The following is an 18,602-nucleotide window of genomic DNA, read 5'->3' as shown; positions in this document are numbered from 1 at the left end:
TATGGCTGCCTTTTCAAAAGTGCAGTCTTTTCCCAGCCCTCCTTCCACCAGCTGAAATGGAGGGTCATAAACTCTGCCTTTATTTGGGTAGAGGAAAATTGACAATTGAGGTTATTTCTCAGAATGTTTCAAAACTAAACAATGTTTTGAATGTATAGACATGTGTAGACCAGCATAAAGTGTTACTGTTTGGGAAGGGCCAACAACATGCTCGATCTTGTGTAATTAAAATATTTAATTATTCTTCACTGCAGAAGGTGTTACTATTTCACATCCAAACTTGTGTCCTCTGGTTTCCCACTGTTTGCTGAATCCTCATGCATCTGGTGGTGAACAGGGGAAGAGAGAACATTTTAATGAGCCTGGCTGCTGCTTTGGGTACCTCCAGCAAAGTTGGAGCTCACTGACTTTTTCTAGAAAGAATATGACTTTTGCTGACACATGGCAACAGAAGCACTTTAATCAGAAACATCCAAGGTCATCAGAACTTTGTCAAGGGATACAAATAGCCTGCTCCAAAGGGTGCTGTGTGCTTCCTACTTAAGTGTATGACCACTTAGGTATTTACTGGGTATGAGGATGTTAACGGAGACCTTACACATTGAAATACTAATGCACATATTTATAAATGTATTACTAGAAGTCGAAAGCAGTGTCCTTGAAAGGATGGGGTGGGGGTGAGGAGAGGTTACCTCTTACAGGCAGGTTTGAAGCCTGGATGGCCATGCCCATGCATTAATGATGAGGAGAGCTAGCAAAGGATGTCTACCTTCAGCTGGGGTTCCCTGGAGCAGCTTCCATGAGAAGAGTGAAAGGAATGGCACTCCAACCTTTGAAGAAAAAGAACTTTTTTTTTTTTTCAAGCCTGAAACTGGGGAGTTGCTTTTTTCCTGAACAAATGGAGTCCTTCTCTTCTTCAATATTGCCCTGGACAGGCTCTTCAATGGACAAACATTTTGGGGGGCAAGGGAAGAGGGGGCTAGAGTTAATTCCATAGAAATGTGAATTGCACTTAGGGGAGACTTAAACAAGGATTTTCAGAGGATGTTAAAAAAGATGGACTCTTCTCTAACCCAGGACTGTCACAGGGGGATGTTTCATCTAGATTAAGTATAGGTATTGGGAGTTCAAACTGTTATTTTGGAGAAGTTGACAAGTACCTAAAACCATTTCCAGTCTTTGAGCTGGTTGGCAACTCTCCTACTGCAGAAACCCCAAGAAACAGGAGGGACCCCGATTTATGTTGGAGAGAGTTGGGTCGGGGAGAGCACACATTTTCTTGGCCTGCAGAGCCCTGGTTTGCTGCGCAAGGTCAGACTGGGTGGCTTGCCTGAAGATGAGAGGGGCAAAAACCGAAAGCGCTTGGCTGTTCTTTCAGAGAGGCCTTTTGGTGAGGGGAGGGGAGGAGAAGCCAAGTGAGGGGAGAGTTGGAGGGGTGACTGACAGGATCACCTCCCCAAGCGAGCGCGGCATTCATTCTCCCTGAAACACAGTGCCCAAGGAGCAGAGGTTTCAAGCCAAAGAACCAAAATAAAAGGAAAAGAATTCCTAGAGAAAGGAACCGTAAAGTCTAGAAAGGCAGAGCGAGGGGTGGAGAGGGACACAGAGGGAGAAAGAGGAGGAGGGAGGAAGAAAGAGGAGGAGGAGGGGGAGGAAGGAGAGCAGAAAAACGGGGAGAAAAGAGGGGAGAGGAGAGAGAGAGAGAAAGAGAGGAAAAAACATGGCGCTTGCGAGCTGTATGTGCAAAATCCGCAAGGAATTGCAGTAAATTCCTTTTTGTTTGAAGAAAATTTACAACTTGGTAATAGACCTTTTTATGACCTATTTGCGGTCGTCATTGGCTGCGGCTGGTCATGTGCAGGCTCCGCTCGCCTTCACGGCCTTTTTCCTGATTTCCCAGGCGAATTTCCCCCCGCATTCTGCCTTCCTAGAGCCTCACCCCCTCTTTTTCTAACCTTTGTCTCCGCAGAGGTGGGCTCCAGTCTCCGGCTGCGGGATTGCGGGGTCCGCGGCGGCCTCGGCTCGCGCCCGGCGCCCAATTTGGCCCCACAGCCGCTTCGCCCCGGGCCGCGCCGCTGCCGCCTCCGGAGCCGGCGGGGAGCCCGGCGGGCGGGAGAGCCCGGAAGGAGCCCGGGGCGCCGAGGCCCCCACTGGCGCCGGCACCGCCCGCCGGGAGCCGCCGGCCTGCAGCCGGGTGGCCGAGTCGCGCGGTTCCGACGCGCTCCTTCTCCAACATGAGCGGGTCCCTGCCGCGCAGAGCGCGGGTAACCGGGCAGCGCCTAGTGGATTACAGCCGCCGCCGGGGCCAACCGCCGCCTCCAGTTCTGCACCTCCGGTAAGAGCGGCCCCCGCCCCGCGCCTCCAGCGCTGCCACCGAGAAGCTCGAGGCGCCCACCCGTTCGGTTAGCTCGGGAAGCCCGGCTTGACCCCCCACATTTCCCCGGGGCCTGGGAGTGCCTGTCTGCGTCCCCTGCCTCCAGATCACTCAGTTTCTGAGCGGGCGTCCCCTGGGGCCCTGGGTGGGGTCTGGCTGAGCTCAGAAATCCAAGGGAAGCCCTATTTCCTCTCGAGATTAGGAGAGGTGGATAGCGGCATAGATCGAGAGCCTCTGGATCCCCGCGCTGGGAAGACTGCAGATGGTTTCTGGAGCTGTCAGCTTTGCTGGGGGTCACTACGGGCACTCTGAAGTCTAGAGCAGCATTTTGCGGTTGGTCAGAGGTACCTGGGAGGCTAACAGGTGTTTTCTGAGGGTTGGAGCTTGGGGGTGGGGGTGGGGTGGATTCTGTATATCCAGGATGGTGCTACGTTTGTTCATTTAGGCTTTGGTGAGTGATGCTGATTTTTAGAGTTTTTGGTTTATTAGGCCTTGTTTATGAGATGGAATTTTAAATATTAACTGCTTCTCTAGCTCTCAGATGATTTTCGTAACAACTCAAGAAAGGTTTGGCACACATCTGTCAGGTGATTCTGGGTTATTCTATGCCACAAAATGGATGCATGTTTTGAGAGGTAGTAGTAGAGCAGAGGATCAGATAACCTGGTTCAGGTCTTGGGGAAAAAACAGACATTTCAGAAATTCGAAGCATGCTTAATAAGTTCAAGCATCGCGTGTGTTTCTTATTTGCCAGAGTAGGAAAAGAGTAGACATTTTGCTCTCTAAATGTACTGTTGTGTGTGTGTGTTGCCTACAAATGAATAGCATAGCAATATTTCCAACTCTACGTCAAAACTAGTGAACCAAAATATCTATGAATCGAAAGAAAATTATTTGCAGAAAGAAATGCTATTTTCTCCTACGGATTTTGAAGGGCACTTGAGCATGCAGTTCTCAAATCCCATTGCCTCTTTCCTCATGGACACGTGAAATCTTAAAACCTTAGGACAATCTGCCGCATTGCGCATGGGGTTGACCTGCGCATGGCGGAGTATTGTTTTTTCAGGAACCAGCGGAAAAGCCTAACTCAGTGTTCTCCCAAATATCCCAGTGTGACCATGCTAGCCTTAAAAGCATTTCTGAACAATAAATGATATTTTTATAGAAAGGTATTTTTAGTAAGTAACGACAGAATCACGATCGTTTCAAAATGGAGGGTTACGATTTGTGGCCAGTTGACTGTGCGCAGAGTTGTCGCCGATCACTAATTATGATCACTCACAAGTGAGAAACTGATTTTTAAGTCCGGAATGTCTGTATTTTGTAAATGTCTCTGTTAGAGTACTGCTGAGATCATTCTTTCATACTGGTATCGAGCATTACCTACTGAAAAACAGGCCTCTGGACTGGGGCTCCCAGGGCCCTACCCTGGCAACTCCAGGAGTCCCTAAATTGCCTGGAGTTGGGGTGGGGGTGGGGACGAGTTGTGGCCCTGATGGCCAAGCGCTTGTGTTCCGAGTTTCAGTAGCTTTTCCCTGGGTTCAATGACTGAGCGCGCCAAGTGACTAGGAACCTGGGCGGTCTGCAGGTCCCATTGCACAGCAGAGGGTGATGTCATGGGCAGATATGGAGGACTAAGGGGTTCTTCCTAAGTCCGTAGTAGCATTAAGAGCTTAAATAGTCAATTGCATCTAAGGGAATAAACACGCTGCCAGTCACATTTGAACTCAGGCCACTTAGTCCAAGAGGAGACTAGTCAACGCTTTTGCCACTACCGGAAATGCCCCCACTGTCCCTGTTAACCCAATTTTTAAAAACTTAAACGAAATTAAAAAAATACTTGGACCCAAAGAGCTCACAAGCGGGGGAGTGTAACTCCCAGAGTCCTCGAACGGAACCTCTAACCGTGTATAGATCAGGGAACCAATGGCACGTCCGGGCCTTAGTGTCTAAGGTCAGGCAATGAGCTGGGCTTGCGCTCTCTCGGAGGACCAGGAAAAAGAGCGAAGCTCGTTGTTATAAACGTGGCTAAGCACCAGGGTTGAAAACCGAACGTATTTTCCTGTCAGATGTTCCTCCAAATAAATATATCTCGCCAGAATTCTGTTTTCCGAGCTCGAGAAGCAGGGGAAATCGGAACAAAGACAGTATTTCACTCTGGGCTGGCAGGCAGCTGCTAGAGGTATTTACGGCCTTGCCGCAGTGCGACCGCCGGGCAGGGCACGCGGGGGCACCGGAAGCTGGGGAGAAGCCACCAAGAAGTCGGAATTCCGACTTAAGTCCAATTTAGGGCCAATTTTTCGAAATTAATGCGAAAAGATACCCTATTTCTAGGAACTGGTCTCTTGGACTTCATAGTTGTGCAGAATGAGGGAGAAGTCCTACTCTCTGGACGTAGGGTGGTTCCCTCTCCCCCTCACCCTCCCCGCCCCGCCCCCCCCCCCCCCAGCCTTGATTAACGACTGGGGAGAAGGCGTGCACTGGATATGAAACTGTTGACCCAAAGGACAACCATGAGGGTTTACTGGAAACATGGCGATTTTGTTGGTTTGGCGGAACAGGGCTTGCAGATCAGAAAGGACGCTTGAAGCTTTTAACAGGTTTTCCTGCAAAAGTCTGTTTCCTGTGTCTCTAAGATGCGGCGTTCAGGCTCTTCTGCAGTTAGGCGCTGCAGCAGCCTGCACTGCGCACACCTCCCGCACAGCGCAGTGCGGGGTTGCGCCTGCCTAGCCCGCTCGCCCAGCGTCCGGCGCATGTGCAATGAAATAACCCAGCCTGGGGATCCAACCAGCAAAGAACGGATGGGGGGAGGGGGCGAGTGGACTCAGAGCTGGAAGATAAAACCCGATCTCTCCACTCCACCCTCCCTCAGGATTCGCTCCTGATCTTTCCTTTATTCTAGCCTTCAATCTAAATCTAGCCAAACATCTTGCCCTTGACCACGTTTTTTCAATCATCTTGACTCACCACGTCACCCCAATTTAAATCTGTACTTTAGAAATAGTCTGCAAATACGAGCTAGTGACCAGAAGAAAACCAAATCTTTCTTTCATGGTGTTAAAATAAACATACATACATTTTTTTAACACCTTAAAAGATTACATACATATATATATATATATATATATATATATATGTATATAATCCTCAGGGAAGTGTATAGATTTTTTTCAGCCTGGTGCTTCTGCTTTGGGAAAAGGCCTTTCCTCTTGGCGCCTGTTCAAACCGCCCAACTTCAGGCCAATTCTTCAACCGGACCATTCTCGGATCTTGTTACGCCAGCGCAGTACGTTCGAAGGCTCTGTGGGGACCAGTGGCTCAGCAGAAAGCGGTCAAACAAATAATAAATAAATAAATGCACGAACTGTAGGGTTTTCCCGCCTGGGCTCGCCTAATTAACGGAGGATGTACACTCCTGGGTCGCGAGCCTGTTGTCAGTGCTAGGGGTGGGAGTGGGGGTGGGGGCGGCCTCAGGGGCCTCTCGACTCCTTCTGGCCGCCCCAAGGGGAAGGGAGGACCAGCTCAAAGCCTCTGACTCGGGAAGACCTCTGCCCCGCGCTAAGAAGCCGGGGCCTCGGGCTTCCGGGGCTGGAGCAGTCCCCCTGCTCTGCTGTCTGGCGCCTTGTCCAGGAGGAGGCGCTGTAGGACAAGCGTCCTGTCGGCTACGGAGGGGCGGGAGATGCCCCGGGCGCTCGCGGGCGGGAGCGTGGGAGGGACACTGACCCCGCCCCGCCTTCTCCCCGCCCTCCAACCCCGCTCACGAAGTGTTTTCGGCCAACGAGCATAGTTGGCGATGCGGCGCCCACCCCCAGGGGCGGCTTCCCGGGACTGGCAGCAAAGGCAGCCCAGAGGCCCGGGACCCTGAAGGCAGGTTCCGGGGTGGCGGGCCACCTCACTTCCTCCGCCTTCCCGGAGGGGGCGCGATTTCTGCGCTTTGGGCTCTGACGAGCAGGAAAAGAGGGTCTGGTGGTGGGGCAAGCCACGCCCAATCCCTACCAGCCCCTTCATTCGGGCTGCTGTTCTTGCCAGTTTCCTTTCCTGCAATTCCTGGTACCTAGAACCGGCAGCCTTGAAAAGCCCAGTGTTCAGCGTCGCCTGCCTCAAGCCGAGGGGCTCGCCCAGGCTCACTTCGAACAAGGCCTAGGCCCCGGGACTCCCTCGAGGCTCCGAGACCCAGGGTGACTCTTGCGTACGGCTTGAAAACCCTGCAGTTGCTCCTCTTACCCCTTTTCACACCACCCCCACACTCTTCTTTACCCATTACACCCATTTCAGGCCTTTGGTGGGCTCCATGGGGGTGTTTCTTGCATCAGCGGTGACATCCCCAACTGGCTCTGATCCAACCCCACTGTTCCTTGTTATCTCCTGGCAACAGTCTTTTGCTTCCCTCATTTCCCTACATTAGAGCAGTGATTCTTAATGAAGGCTTGCATTCAAGCCTCTTCTGTATAATGCAGGTTCCTTTGTTTCATGCCAGATTTACTTAATCAGGATGTCTAGAACCTGCAGTTTATAAACACTCTCCACCATGGCAGTTAAGATGTATGCTTATGTTTGAGTACTGGTCGAGGGTCTTTCCTGTATCTTTTATGATTCTGTGGCCTACAGGGGCCAAGTTCTCTCTACCATTTAGCAATGCCCCGCCCCCTAGTTAAGGGAGCTCCCTCCTTCATTAGATTTTCTAATGTCACTACCCCATAAGCTACCATCTAGGGAAGGGGAAATGGACCACTTGCTAACTCAGAGTGTGAGTAGGTTCTGGGTACAGACTGCCTTCTTTCAAATTTGTTCCGCTTAACTGTTGTGTGAGCTTAGGCAAGTAGGGCAAACTCTCTGGGCTTGTTTCCTCGTGTGGAAAGCAGGGATAATTAGAGTACCTTCAAGGGTTGTTCTGAGGATTTTTACTTACATAGCACTACTGTTTGCCCAGCACTATTCTCTAACTATTTTACATACATTAACTCATTGATTAGGCACTTAAAATGGGGTTTTGGCACAAGCCAAACATTCAATACCTGTTTCAATCGCATATTGAATAACAAGCATTCAATAGGTGTTTCTTATCATCAGTATCCTTTTTCTGCTTAATAATCAGGCCTAGACTTTTAGAGCTGAGAGAGACCGGTTCACGCAGCCAGTCCCTGAATTGTTCAGAGAAGACAGGCCTAGGCTTGGTCTCAGGAGAACATGGATCTGGGGCTTCCCCTGTTGCTGTAGTGGGTCTCATAGGCCCTGTTTCCTTGGGTCTCATTGGTTGGCATCTGCCTACAGGTAGACTTCAGGGCCATATCCAAGAGAAAGGTGCCCCTAGCTCCTCAGTGGGCAGATACCAGGTAGCGGAAGCCTGATACCCACACAGGCACATCCGTGACTCCTACAGAAGGCTCAGGTCTTACTAGAGAGCAGGCCCTACTGGCCACCTTCTGGAGCCACCTTCCTTACCACCACCCATCAGTCACAGCCTCTTTTACAGCCCCAAGGCAAGTACCCTTTTTTCAGTCTTGAAAGCTGGGACAGAGTGGAAAAGCAAAAGGCCAGTGGCAACACAAAGGAGGCAAGGAGTGCTCCACACCCTTAATCTGCTTGTGTTCCAAGATCTGGGCTCCAGGGCCATGGCTGAGCCACAGCTCCCATGGTGTGGGCCATGGTGATGTCAAGGTGTGTCTTAAAGAGGCCTAGCCCCCTCAGATCTCCGTCAGCCCATTTTTTGAGATTCTTTATATCTTTTAAAAGGAATTATATAAATACTATCTCAGACTGTAATCCACATATATATATATACACCCCTCCCATGCAGCCAGGTTCTACCCCTTACCCCTGGCCTCCAGGACTTCTGACTACAGACTTTTCCTAAGAGGGCCTCTGCAGCCCTTGGCCAAGCCGGAGTTCACCTGGGTCGGATTTTCTGTCCAAACACACTCTCTCCTGCTATAAACCGTGTCTGGCAGAGTTTGGCCCATGAAATTGGGCAGCGCTGCAGTTGCCCAGTCACCCCATCTCCTGACCCATCTGACCTCTGTTCTGGTTCTCAATGGGCTTAGACGGCTACCCGACACCCTGCTTTTCTTGGACCCATTGGAGCTTTTTCCAGGTCTGGCCCCCCCATTAGAGGTCCTGCCCCAGAGCCCGTTCTTTTGGATGCCACATCGCACTATTGCAATTGTTACCTCTGGGGTTACCTCTCCTTCCCAGAAGACACCAAGGCAGAGTTCCAGTGAGCAGACCCCACTGTAGGGGGAGGGGGTGGGGGGTAGCAGGAGAAGTGTTCCCCTTTCAGCGATAGAGCATAGTGTCAGGAATATGGATTTATATTTCTCTCCTGCTTGGGACTCCCTGTTCAGCCCTTCTCTGGCTCTTCCCCAGTCTGTGTCCCTAAGTGCCAGGCCTGGCAGTTTCCTTCCTACCCCTGGTCTAGGGGATTCATCTGAAGTCTCATTCCCACTTATCCTGATTGTGGAGATAGTTTAAGAGTTCAACACCACCTCTGGGTAAGAGGCCTCTTGCAAGTCAAGGTCAGAATATCCTTTCCTAGGCCACATAGCAAGGGCCTCTAGGGCAGGCAGAGAGTGGACTTCCTTACATTTGGAGTGCAGCTGATGCCTCTTGGGCCCCTTCATTTTCTCCTCCTTCCTGGGAGTGGCTCTGCCATCTGGGTTGGGAGAGCCCTGCAGGGGACTTTAGCTCATGGGAGCTCTCTGAGCAGAAACTCCCAGAACTGGCCCTTTCCAGTCAGATGGGGAAGATGGTGCTCAGAATCTCACTGTACCCAGCAACAGGTTTCTAAGAAGGCTTCTACATCTTCTCCCCACCACTACCTCTTCTCCCCCACCTCGTCTTCATGACTTACCACCACCACCGCTGACAGTCCTTGGAAAAGCCCCAACAAATTGGCTGAAGCTAGTCTGCTCTTCTCCCTAGTGCTCAGCTTTCTTGCTAGACGGAGTTTGCTCTTTCCCATTCCACTCTATCATTCATCTAAAAAAGCCCAAAATTGGGGGCAGGGGCCAAGGGAAGATTGGAAGACACTCTCCTTTATCATGTTGTCTGGCTATCCTAAGATTAGAAAGTAATTGAAGTTATGTGCCTCAATGTCTTCCTTTCTTTCCTCCTTTCCCCTCAGCAGAGCTAGTTACTTTCCTGTTATCATCTAAATATACAGAGTGGGCTGTATAATTTTACTCTTCTGATGTAAGCCACAGTGAAGTCTGTGGGTAAGCCCCAGTCATCATCTTTCATTATCATTCATTCAAAAAAATGTCTCTTGAGCCCAGATTAGGTGCCAGACATTGTTTCAAACACCATCTCCTCAGTATGGTCTTCTCTTTACACCACTCTCCTCCCATAAAAAGCTCATCACAACTGCCTGAAATGTCAGATATCCTTTGGTTAATTCAGTTTTATTAACTTAAGGAAAAATAAAGAAGGCTTTCCTAAGCCCTCAAACTTTTTAAAATGGATTAACAAGGACTTGTTTTGAAGCTGCTCACCTAGTGCTAATAGAGCCAGAAAACAGTTTTTAAATGTTTCATCTTTACTCATATTTTAAAAACAGATGCTACCAACTGTAAAAGAAAAAGATACTTCTTAGTGGGCTAATGGGATGGGGGTTGTGGGAGAGAAATAAATGCCATACAGTCTGAACTAATAGCTCCCTGCTTTCTATCCAGTGAATGTGAAATTAGGAAATGGGTTTAGAAATGCACAGAGAATGGGTGGAAATTAGAAAGCAAAGAGATTTTAGTAGGAGTCCTTTCATGGGTTTGATAGGACTTGCTAATGAGAACTTTCAAAACTGAATTTTATTTAGAAATCTTAGATGTATATGTGCTCTACAAAGCTACAGAGAGCATCCATTCTTTTAATCGTAATAGTCAAAATCACATGTTTTCACACTATTTGGTAGCAACTCTAGCGGGCTGTGGAAGGATGCTGGGGGGGGGGCGGTGTCAATTTTCTTTTCATTCATTCCCTTTGGTGGGAGCTGGGGGTGTCTTTCTCACCCCCACTACCCTAAGCACAGAGTCACACCCTCTGGTGGAGCAGTGCTCAGGCCCAAGCTCTTTTCTTGGTTTTCTCAGCGGGAGAGCAGGCTGCCTCCTCCTCTCTTAGGCTCTTCCTCTGATGGGGGTGGCAGTGGGGGTGTGTGTGGAGGGGTAAGAGCGGGCAGAGATAGGATCTTACCCAGATTTGGAGCCCAGGCCCTGTGGTTGGGGCACTGTGGGACTGGGGACATCTGACTTCCTGGGCTTGGGTTCCTTAAGAGCCTCATTTGCTTCCTCACACCCTGTCTCCTTCACACCAGGGCTGTTTTATTGTTTTATAACCTTCTTTAGAGCTTCAGTTGCCAAAGATGCCCGATGAGGCTATTCTCTACTTTCTCACATCACCAAACCCCAAGTCTTGCTGTTTTAAGCAGTTTGGTCACTTGCAAAGGCTTCCCTTCCAGATCTAAGCAAATTACAGAAATCTCTAGGCATGTGGCTACCTTCAACTTTTGCTGAGCCCATTCACAACAATACCGAGCCAAGTGTTAACTCCAACTGCCACCCCCACCCCCACCCCCAAGCCCACCCAGCCTCCAGCCACTCTTTTCTTATTGAAGCTAAAACAAAATCTGAAATAACTTCTGGTATAAGCCAATAGAAATGACCTTTGGCTTTCCTCTTTATTTACCACATCTAGAGCTAGAAAATTATTGAAATAAAGGAGTTGATGGTACTCACAGCGGATGCAGCCAAAGAATCATAAGACATGCCCACCAACCAGCCTTTTCCAAATAGCACTATCTCCCCCTCTAAACAGAGTCCCTGAAAAGATGCTGTTTGAAAAGACCAGGGTATTGATATGAATATGACTTCCCCCCTTGAATCCTAGATATTTGGAACTATTTAAATGTGAGGGAACAGTTGCAGTGAACCTTTATTTAGTGAATAAAAGTTTAAAGCCGAAGGTTATTTATGGTTCTGCAGAGATGGGACCTGAGTGGCTATTTACGAGCACGTGATTCCAATAAACTTTGTTTTATGGCTTGAGAGTTGACAAGCCAAAATATAATTCCCACCATAAATTAGGTTAAGAGCATACAAGTGCAGATGCTTGGTTCCTGGAGCAGCGATAGGAAAGTGAGAGGCTCCAGCTAGCGCCGGGTTCAGAAGGAGACAGGTCTGCTCCCAGCTCCCCTGCCCACTGGGAGAGAAAACCAGTAAGTCACTTATTACTTTTTCCCAGGACAACTCCAGGGGTGGGAGATTTCTCTGCTCCATCTATTCTGCCTGGTGGTGGGGAGAAGTCCCATGGAAGTTAATTTTAGCTTAACCTAAATCAAGAAATAGGATGGGAATCCCCTCTCCCTTTTAGACACAGAAAGTTAGGAACTGAGGGCTCTCACCTCACCAGAGGAACTTTCTGTCTCTCACCTTCTCAGAGTGAAGTTCTGCTTCAGAAGTGGAATAAAACGGGTAGGCTAGGTGGACGGATAGAAAGTTTAAGGATGGAGAAGCTCTGCCTCTGAGATCTTCTCTGAGGATCCGAGAAGATCCCTGTCCCAGAATAAAACTAGAGGAGGCTGAAAGCTGGACCCCAGCCCCTGTGAGGACCACTGCTTCTTAAGATTGCCTTGTGGGTTCTCCAGCAAAAATGCTGATGAAATGATGTCATACCCACAGAACTGGATAACAGTCTAAAGCGTTGCCATTTACCTTTAAACCCATCGATTTTCCTCTTCCTTGGCTATCGTTTGGTCCTCATTTCCCTTGGAAATTGCTCTTTGTTTTGAATTAGAGCAGAAGTGGACGGCAAGTCCCAGCCTTGCCTGGTCCTTCTTTGGAAAGAAGACAGTTTTGAGGGGGCACTGGTTGGAGCTGGGGAATTTGAAACCAATCTGAAATTGGAAAGGGGGTACTGAGTTGCTCCAGATCGAGACAGACGGGGAGCTGGGGCAAGGGACAGATGCAGCAGCTGCCCCCTCCCCAGTGGACCTGCGCCCACCCAGCCGATTGTGCAGAAGGAAACACACAAAGGCCCGTTTTCTCCTCGCTTCCCGTTTTCCCACGGGGGAAACCCTGTTACAGACCGCCTGAGTCGGGCCAGGCAGAAAGTAAGGTTTTGCCCAAAGGGGTGCATGGCGTGGGGGAGGTGATGGGGGCATACTCTCCTACCGCGGGTCTGCCCTTGAGCACTGCAGTCTCCCGCTTCGCGGAGAACTTGGCGCAGTTCCTAGGGGCGGGCATCCGAAGCAGGAGGGAGGTCCGGGTATTGGTGGGGTGTCTGGGCCTTGTCATTTTTCTGTGTATCATCCATCTCTGTTTTATTATCCTGTGGAATTTAAGTGACCCCGTTTTCATTGCAACAGGTTCGGGACCGTGAGACACCACCACTGTAAGTACCTCCCCGTTTCTTCCGAATCGCGAAGGGGCGGTATTGATAACTGGGCGGGTGTGGGGAGAAGGGCCGAGCCAGGGGGGCGGGCGGGTGGAAAAACGGCCCTGCCTCCCCAGGCCTGGGTATACGAGGGGAGCCCGATTTGGAACTGGAGGATCTAAGCTGGACTCCCGGGAATATTTTCTGGGGCCTTGTTTGCAGTCACCTATAACTGAGGGAACGCGCTGCGGGCACGCCTCGGCCGTGTCTCCTAGGGCCTCCCCGGACCTTCCCAGCCTGCCCAGGCCTCCCCAGCTCGGACAGGTGCAGCTCTGCCGCAGCGGACGCGTCTGTGAAGAGCTTGCAGCTAATTAGCAGCCTGCCCTATTAACAAGTTGCGCCGAGCATCGCCTTCTGCTCGAACCAACCTGCTAAGCACCCAGGCAACGCAATCCCCATTCGCCGCCCAGCCCAGCTTAACCCGGTCCAGCCTGGCCCCCACCTTCTCTCGTTTTTTTGTTTTTTGTTTTGTTTTGTTTTTTAATAAAAAGAAGGAGGAGGGGGAACGCAACCCTTTATGGCTGCGGGTGTGTTGGGTTGGCCCGCTTCCGGGGGAAAGGCTGAAAATTCTGAGCTTTACGAGAAAGTCCCTCCTATCCTCTCCCCCGGCCCAGCCCCGGCCTCAGCGATTTGGGTCCTGGGTTGGGGACTCCGGCTGAGGAAGGAGGGAGGGATGCGGCCCTTCTAATTCACTCCTGCTTCTCTCTAACTGCAATTCGAGAATTTCTGCACCTGAGCCGCTAGCGTTGCAGGCAGACAAGGGGGAGGGGTGTTTGGGGTGCGGTGGGGGGCAGAGATTCTTGGGGTGTTGGGCTCAAAAGTTTGGCTCTTTCAGAGTTGCTTATGCTGCGGAAGACAGGTACACTTCTGAAGAGGCCTGTGAACTCTCCAGGAAGGCTATCTCATTAAGATGATGGTGGTGGGGAGAGACTCCAGGAAAGACCAGGGGCCCCTCCCTCATGCAAAACGGAGATGATTTTATTTTAATGAGAGATGGAATGTGTGAAGATGTTAAGAACCAGGCACCCTCCCTTTCTGGTGAGACGACCTTTTTCTAGGATCGGAGAAGATAGGGCTTGGCTCTGGGCCAGATTTCTGCCCTCCAGGCTGGGTGACATAATCAACTCCCTAGGGGCTGTGACCCCCCACCCCAGGAGTGGAGGATCCACGCAGTACATAGTTCAGCTCTACGAATCAGGCTGTCTCAAATGAAACAGGCCCCCCAGCTCCAGGCGGGAAAATCCAGCGTCCCCAGAACTCCTGGTCTTGCCCTCTTCCTGTGGCTCCCCTGGCTCTGGGTGCTTATCTCTGTGGATGCTCCTTGCTTGAAAACCCAGGACTGGCACCCCGTAGCTGAACGCAGCACAAAAAGCCGGAGACATCAAAAGCATTTGTATGGGCAGTTGAGCGGGAGGTGAATATTTAACGCTTTTGTTCATCAATAACTCATTGGCTTTGACCTGTCTGAAGGAGTGGAGCAATAAGGTGAAATGCAGGTCACAGCGTCTAATAAATATGAAAATGTGTACCCTCACCCAGGTCCCCACTCATCCCAGCAGGCTCCCCCAATCTGTCTGGATAAAGTCTAGACCCAAGGTCCCCAGGAGCTCTTGGCATTAAAGGAAGGTGGGGGAACCCCCTGAGACAGGGGAGTTGGGTGTGGGGCAGTTTCAGAGGTATTGTTAGAATTGGAGCCCGGGAAATCCCTACAAAATAGCCAAAGCACTGGAACCAAAGGATTGGGGGGAGTGTGTGGGGAGTGTGCAAAGTGCAGAGAAGTCAGCCAGTTTTGCCAGACTAGGGGTGGGGGGAGTGGAGGGAATTCTCCCTGTTCCACACCACCAGGCCCAAGTTGAGGCTTGAAAACAATTTTTGAATCATGAGGGTAAAATTTAAAAAAAAGAAATACCTCTAGCTTAGAGTTAAGGATCCAAAATCCTCACCCAAGCCTGGGCATCCCTCTGTCCCCAAAATCCTCCCAGTCCTGAGCCCTCTTGGTGCTATGAATGAGGGGTGAGCCCCAGACTGCGCTGAAGCACTGGGGCGGGCACACTTCATGAACTTTTGTACTCTTGTGTGCTGCTGTCGGCAAAGCAAAAATAATGAAACTTTGTGATATGTTTGTAAATGATTTCGAATGACCCCTCGCCCTGCCCTTCACCATTAGTACGCCAGCCCCAGCCCAGGACAGCTCGGTGCCTGCAAGCAGCGCCTGCCTCGGGGTGGTAAGCAGCAGCCGGACAGAGAGGCCAGCCGGGCTCAGAGCCCTGAAAGGTAAATGTGCGACTTCTTGGAGAACTAGCTTAGCCAGCCAACCTGGCTTGCCCTGGCAGTGGGCAAGAGAAGGGGCAGAAGATATTCCCTCTTGCCTCTTTTTCTTCTGCCACTAAGGGCATTTTCTCCTTTCTGGAAAATACCACTTGATAAGGGAGGGGGTGTTATGTGCATCCGGAAAGGGGATAATAATACAGTCGCCATTCTGCAATGGATTATTTTTCTTCTGTTCTGTTCTTTCTTTCTTAAGAAGACTGTCCTGACTCCTTGGCTGCTTGGTAACCCCAGCTCTGGTACAAGGATGGGGAACTCGTTGCTGCAAATTGCCACCGAGCACTTCAGACTACCTGAACTGTCTCTGAAAGTGAGGGTGGCTGCGACGGGCTGGCGGCTCCGAGGAGGAGGCTGGGGCTGGCAACAGTCTGGGTACTTGCTCTGGGTGGAACCTGGAGGCAGTAACGTTGTCTATATATACCCTGTAGAACCGAATTTGTGTGGTATCCACGTAGTCACAGATTCGATTCTAGGGGAATATATGGTCGATGCAAAAACTTCACATTATCCGCAATAGTCAGAAGTGGAGGCCAGAGTCAGCCGACCGGTCAGTCGCCTCTTTCTGTTTTATTACCTTGGACTCCAGGCAGGAGGATCGTCGGAGCCCAATTATGTAAAGTAGCCTTTTCCTGGAGAAGCTCCTCACCTTCAAACAGGGCCCCCTGTGTAAATCCCTAATTGGTTGCATGAATGCAGGGCCAAAGGGTTAGGTTTGGGGGCACTGGGGAGTGAAGTGGGAGTCAGGTAGCCCCAGGATCAGCTCTCCTCTCTAGGGGCATAAAGTTGGAGGGTGCCCAAAGAGGGGGCTTGTTTTCCTTTACTGCCAGGTGGGAAGAAGGTGAGCAGGGAAAAGCGAGTTTAGGGCCCTTTGGGGGATGCTTTTGAGTGAGGTGGGGTTACCCTCACAACCTTCCTGGGCTACCCTCCGGCACTGCCCTAGCCAGAGAATCAAGGGGGCTTCTTGCCATACCAGCAAGGCCAGATTTGGCTACAAACACCCTGGCCTTCGAAGAAAGCTTGGCAGTTACTCATTGCCTAATTTGATTCAGGCCAGCCAGATCGTAGTAACTTTTGGGTGACCCTGATGAAGACAAAGCCGGCGGGATCCGGCCTTTGTATGGCAGAGTCCCCGCGCTCCCGCGGGCTGGGCAGGCGGGAGTCCTGCCTGCCTGGGGTTCTCTGTCGAACTCAGGAGTCACCACCTCCACCCACCTTTTGATGCCATGCACCTTGACAAATACAGGAGATTCATTCCCTCTTGAACTGTGCCCATTTTGGGGGGCTGATTGCAGGCGGGGTGCATGGAGAAGGCAGTGGAGGTTAGCGAAGTCAGCGGCAGACAAAAGTGGGGTCACCAGTGGGGAATGAGGGTGCTGGGATTAGAGCTCCACTAACATCTGGTGGGAGCCCTCAGAGGTGCCACGGTGAGTCACTTGATTACACGTATGTTATTTAGTTAAATTTGTGAAAATTATGAGATGCTCACCAACCCGGTGATAAACTCACTCCCTTGCTATTGGCTGGCCTGGTCACATGGCCGCCAACTTTATTCAGTTGACAGCAAGTAGGAGGGCCCTATGGAAGAAGAAAAAAAGACAACACGAGAAAAATTAGTATTTTCTACCTTCTGAAATTAATGGCCATGAGTTCGTATATGGTGAACTCCAAGTATGTGGACCCCAAGTTTCCTCCGTGCGAGGAGTATTTGCAGGGCGGCTACCTAGGCGAGCAGGGCGCTGACTACTACGGCGGCGGCGGTAGCGCGCAGGGGACCGACTTCCAGCCCCCGGGGCTCTACCCACGGCCCGACTTTGGTGAGCAGACCTTCGGAGGCGGCGGCCCCGGGCCCGGCCCGGCTCTGCCCACGCGGGGTCACGGGCCAGAACCCGGCGGCCACTACGGTGCTCCCGGAGAGCCATGCCCGGCGCCCTCCGCGCCCCCGCCCGCACCCCTGCCCGGCGCCCGGGCCTGTAGCCAGCCGGGCGGCCCCAAGCAGCCGGCCCCCGGGACTGCCCTCAAGCAGCCGGCCGTGGTCTACCCGTGGATGAAGAAGGTGCACGTGAATTCCGGTAAGGACGGGCCCAGGACCTCTCAGTCTCCACCCCAGCCCGGCGGCCTGAGCCCCGAGAGGGGGTGCGAGTGGGTGGGGGCGTGTGGGGTTTCAATGGGCGCCGCAATTACTCTCTCCATAAATTTTTATAGCCGAGGGAGCAGGCCGGGACCATGTGGCTGGCTGCTTGGCTGTGGGCGCAAAAAGGGGTGGAGATGGGGGTGGGGTGGGGGAGGACTCCATTTTCAGAGTGGAGGGAACGCGGTGGAGGAGAGGGGATCTCCAAAATGCCTGGGAATGCTGGAGCGGGCGGCAGGCTGGGAGCACGAGGGGACGTTTGGGGGTCCCCGCCTGCGAGCCCGGGGGAGCAGGTGGGTGGGAGGGAGCGTGTGCGCCGGGGAGAGAGGGCGGGCGGGAGGCAGGGAGCAGCGGGCCAGGAGGGAGCGCAGGGAGGGCCCGGCCTCGGGGCGCGCCAGGAAGTGAGCGCCGGTGGCCAGGGGCCTACCCCGAGGCCGGAGCTGACCTTGTGCGTCTGTTTTGTCTCTCAGTGAACCCCAACTACACCGGCGGGGAGCCCAAGAGGTCCCGGACGGCCTACACCCGGCAGCAAGTCCTAGAACTGGAAAAAGAATTTCATTTTAACAGGTATCTGACGCGGCGCCGTCGGATTGAAATCGCTCACACCCTGTGTCTTTCCGAGCGCCAGATCAAGATCTGGTTCCAGAACCGGAGGATGAAGTGGAAAAAAGACCACAAGCTGCCCAACACCAAAGGCAGGTCCTCCTCGTCCTCGTCCTCGTCCTCCTGCTCCTCCTCAGCTGCCCCCGGCCAGCATTTGCAGCCGCTGGCCAAGGACCACCACACGGACCTGACGACCTTATAGAAGTGGGGACCCTGGGCCCACCCCTCCCTGAGCTCCTGGCTGAGCCGAAGCTGCGGGGGCAGGCCGGGCCTGCTGTCACCTCCCTGGGCTTTAAGGTACTGTGGGGTGGACCTGGGACACACGCAGGCCTCCCTCGGACTAAGGTTAGCATCCTGCCGAGGGCAGCCCCCTCCCTGGAGCGGGGATGGGGGTGGGAGGGGGCGGGATTCTCTCTCTAAGTATATTATCAAATGGCAGGAGCTACTGAGAACATAAAACCTTGGCGAGTCATTAAACTCCTGAAAATCTCTGCTGTTGGGTTTTGAATTTGCAAATGAAGGTTGGATGCTTTATCCCAGTGTGAATTTGAACATCCTCACCCCACCCCACCCCTCCAGGAATCTTTGTGGCTTAAAAATGTGCCAGAGTTGAGGCAGAAGCTTGGCCACCCCTGCGCTAGGTGTTTTCAGTAGAAGCAGGAGAGCTAAGCCAGGATTCCTGAACTTTCTGGGTCGTCTGTATAATTTCCAGTGTGGAAAAAAAAAAATATATATATATATATATATATT

The 18,602-nt window shown here is 51.8% G+C and overlaps 2 protein-coding genes across 3 annotated transcripts; one reads left to right on the top strand and one right to left on the bottom strand.

The window, feature by feature from the left end:
* Positions 1–196: 196 nt before the first annotated feature.
* LOC122688319 (uncharacterized PE-PGRS family protein PE_PGRS36-like) lies at positions 197–2,236 on the bottom strand. Of its 2 annotated transcripts, XM_043894229.1 has the most exons (3): positions 1,956–2,236; positions 770–830; positions 206–323 (listed from the first exon to the last, which is right to left on the bottom strand). In XM_043894229.1, the coding sequence occupies exons 1-3, from the start codon at positions 2,234–2,236 to the stop codon at positions 264–266; spliced, it is 402 nt and encodes a 133-aa protein (XP_043750164.1). In that variant the 3' UTR covers positions 206–263. The 2 variants fall into 2 exon arrangements, with proteins under 2 accessions (XP_043750165.1, XP_043750164.1); XM_043894230.1 differs by lacking the exon at positions 770–830 and having other exon boundaries at positions 197–323.
* A 13,285-nt stretch (positions 2,237–15,521) lies between these two features.
* HOXD4 (homeobox D4) lies at positions 15,522–18,343 on the top strand. The gene is made up of 2 exons (XM_043894228.1): positions 15,522–17,190; positions 17,720–18,343. Exons 1-2 carry the CDS (start codon positions 16,758–16,760, stop codon positions 18,052–18,054), a joined length of 768 nt encoding a protein of 255 aa, XP_043750163.1. The 5' UTR covers positions 15,522–16,757; the 3' UTR covers positions 18,055–18,343.
* Positions 18,344–18,602: the final 259 nt, after the last annotated feature.

This window comes from Cervus elaphus, chromosome 33 (genome assembly GCF_910594005.1).
Source record: "Cervus elaphus chromosome 33, mCerEla1.1, whole genome shotgun sequence".
Classification (NCBI taxonomy): Eukaryota; Metazoa; Chordata; class Mammalia; order Artiodactyla; family Cervidae; genus Cervus; species Cervus elaphus.
This window is presented reverse-complemented; position numbering and strand designations above follow the sequence as displayed.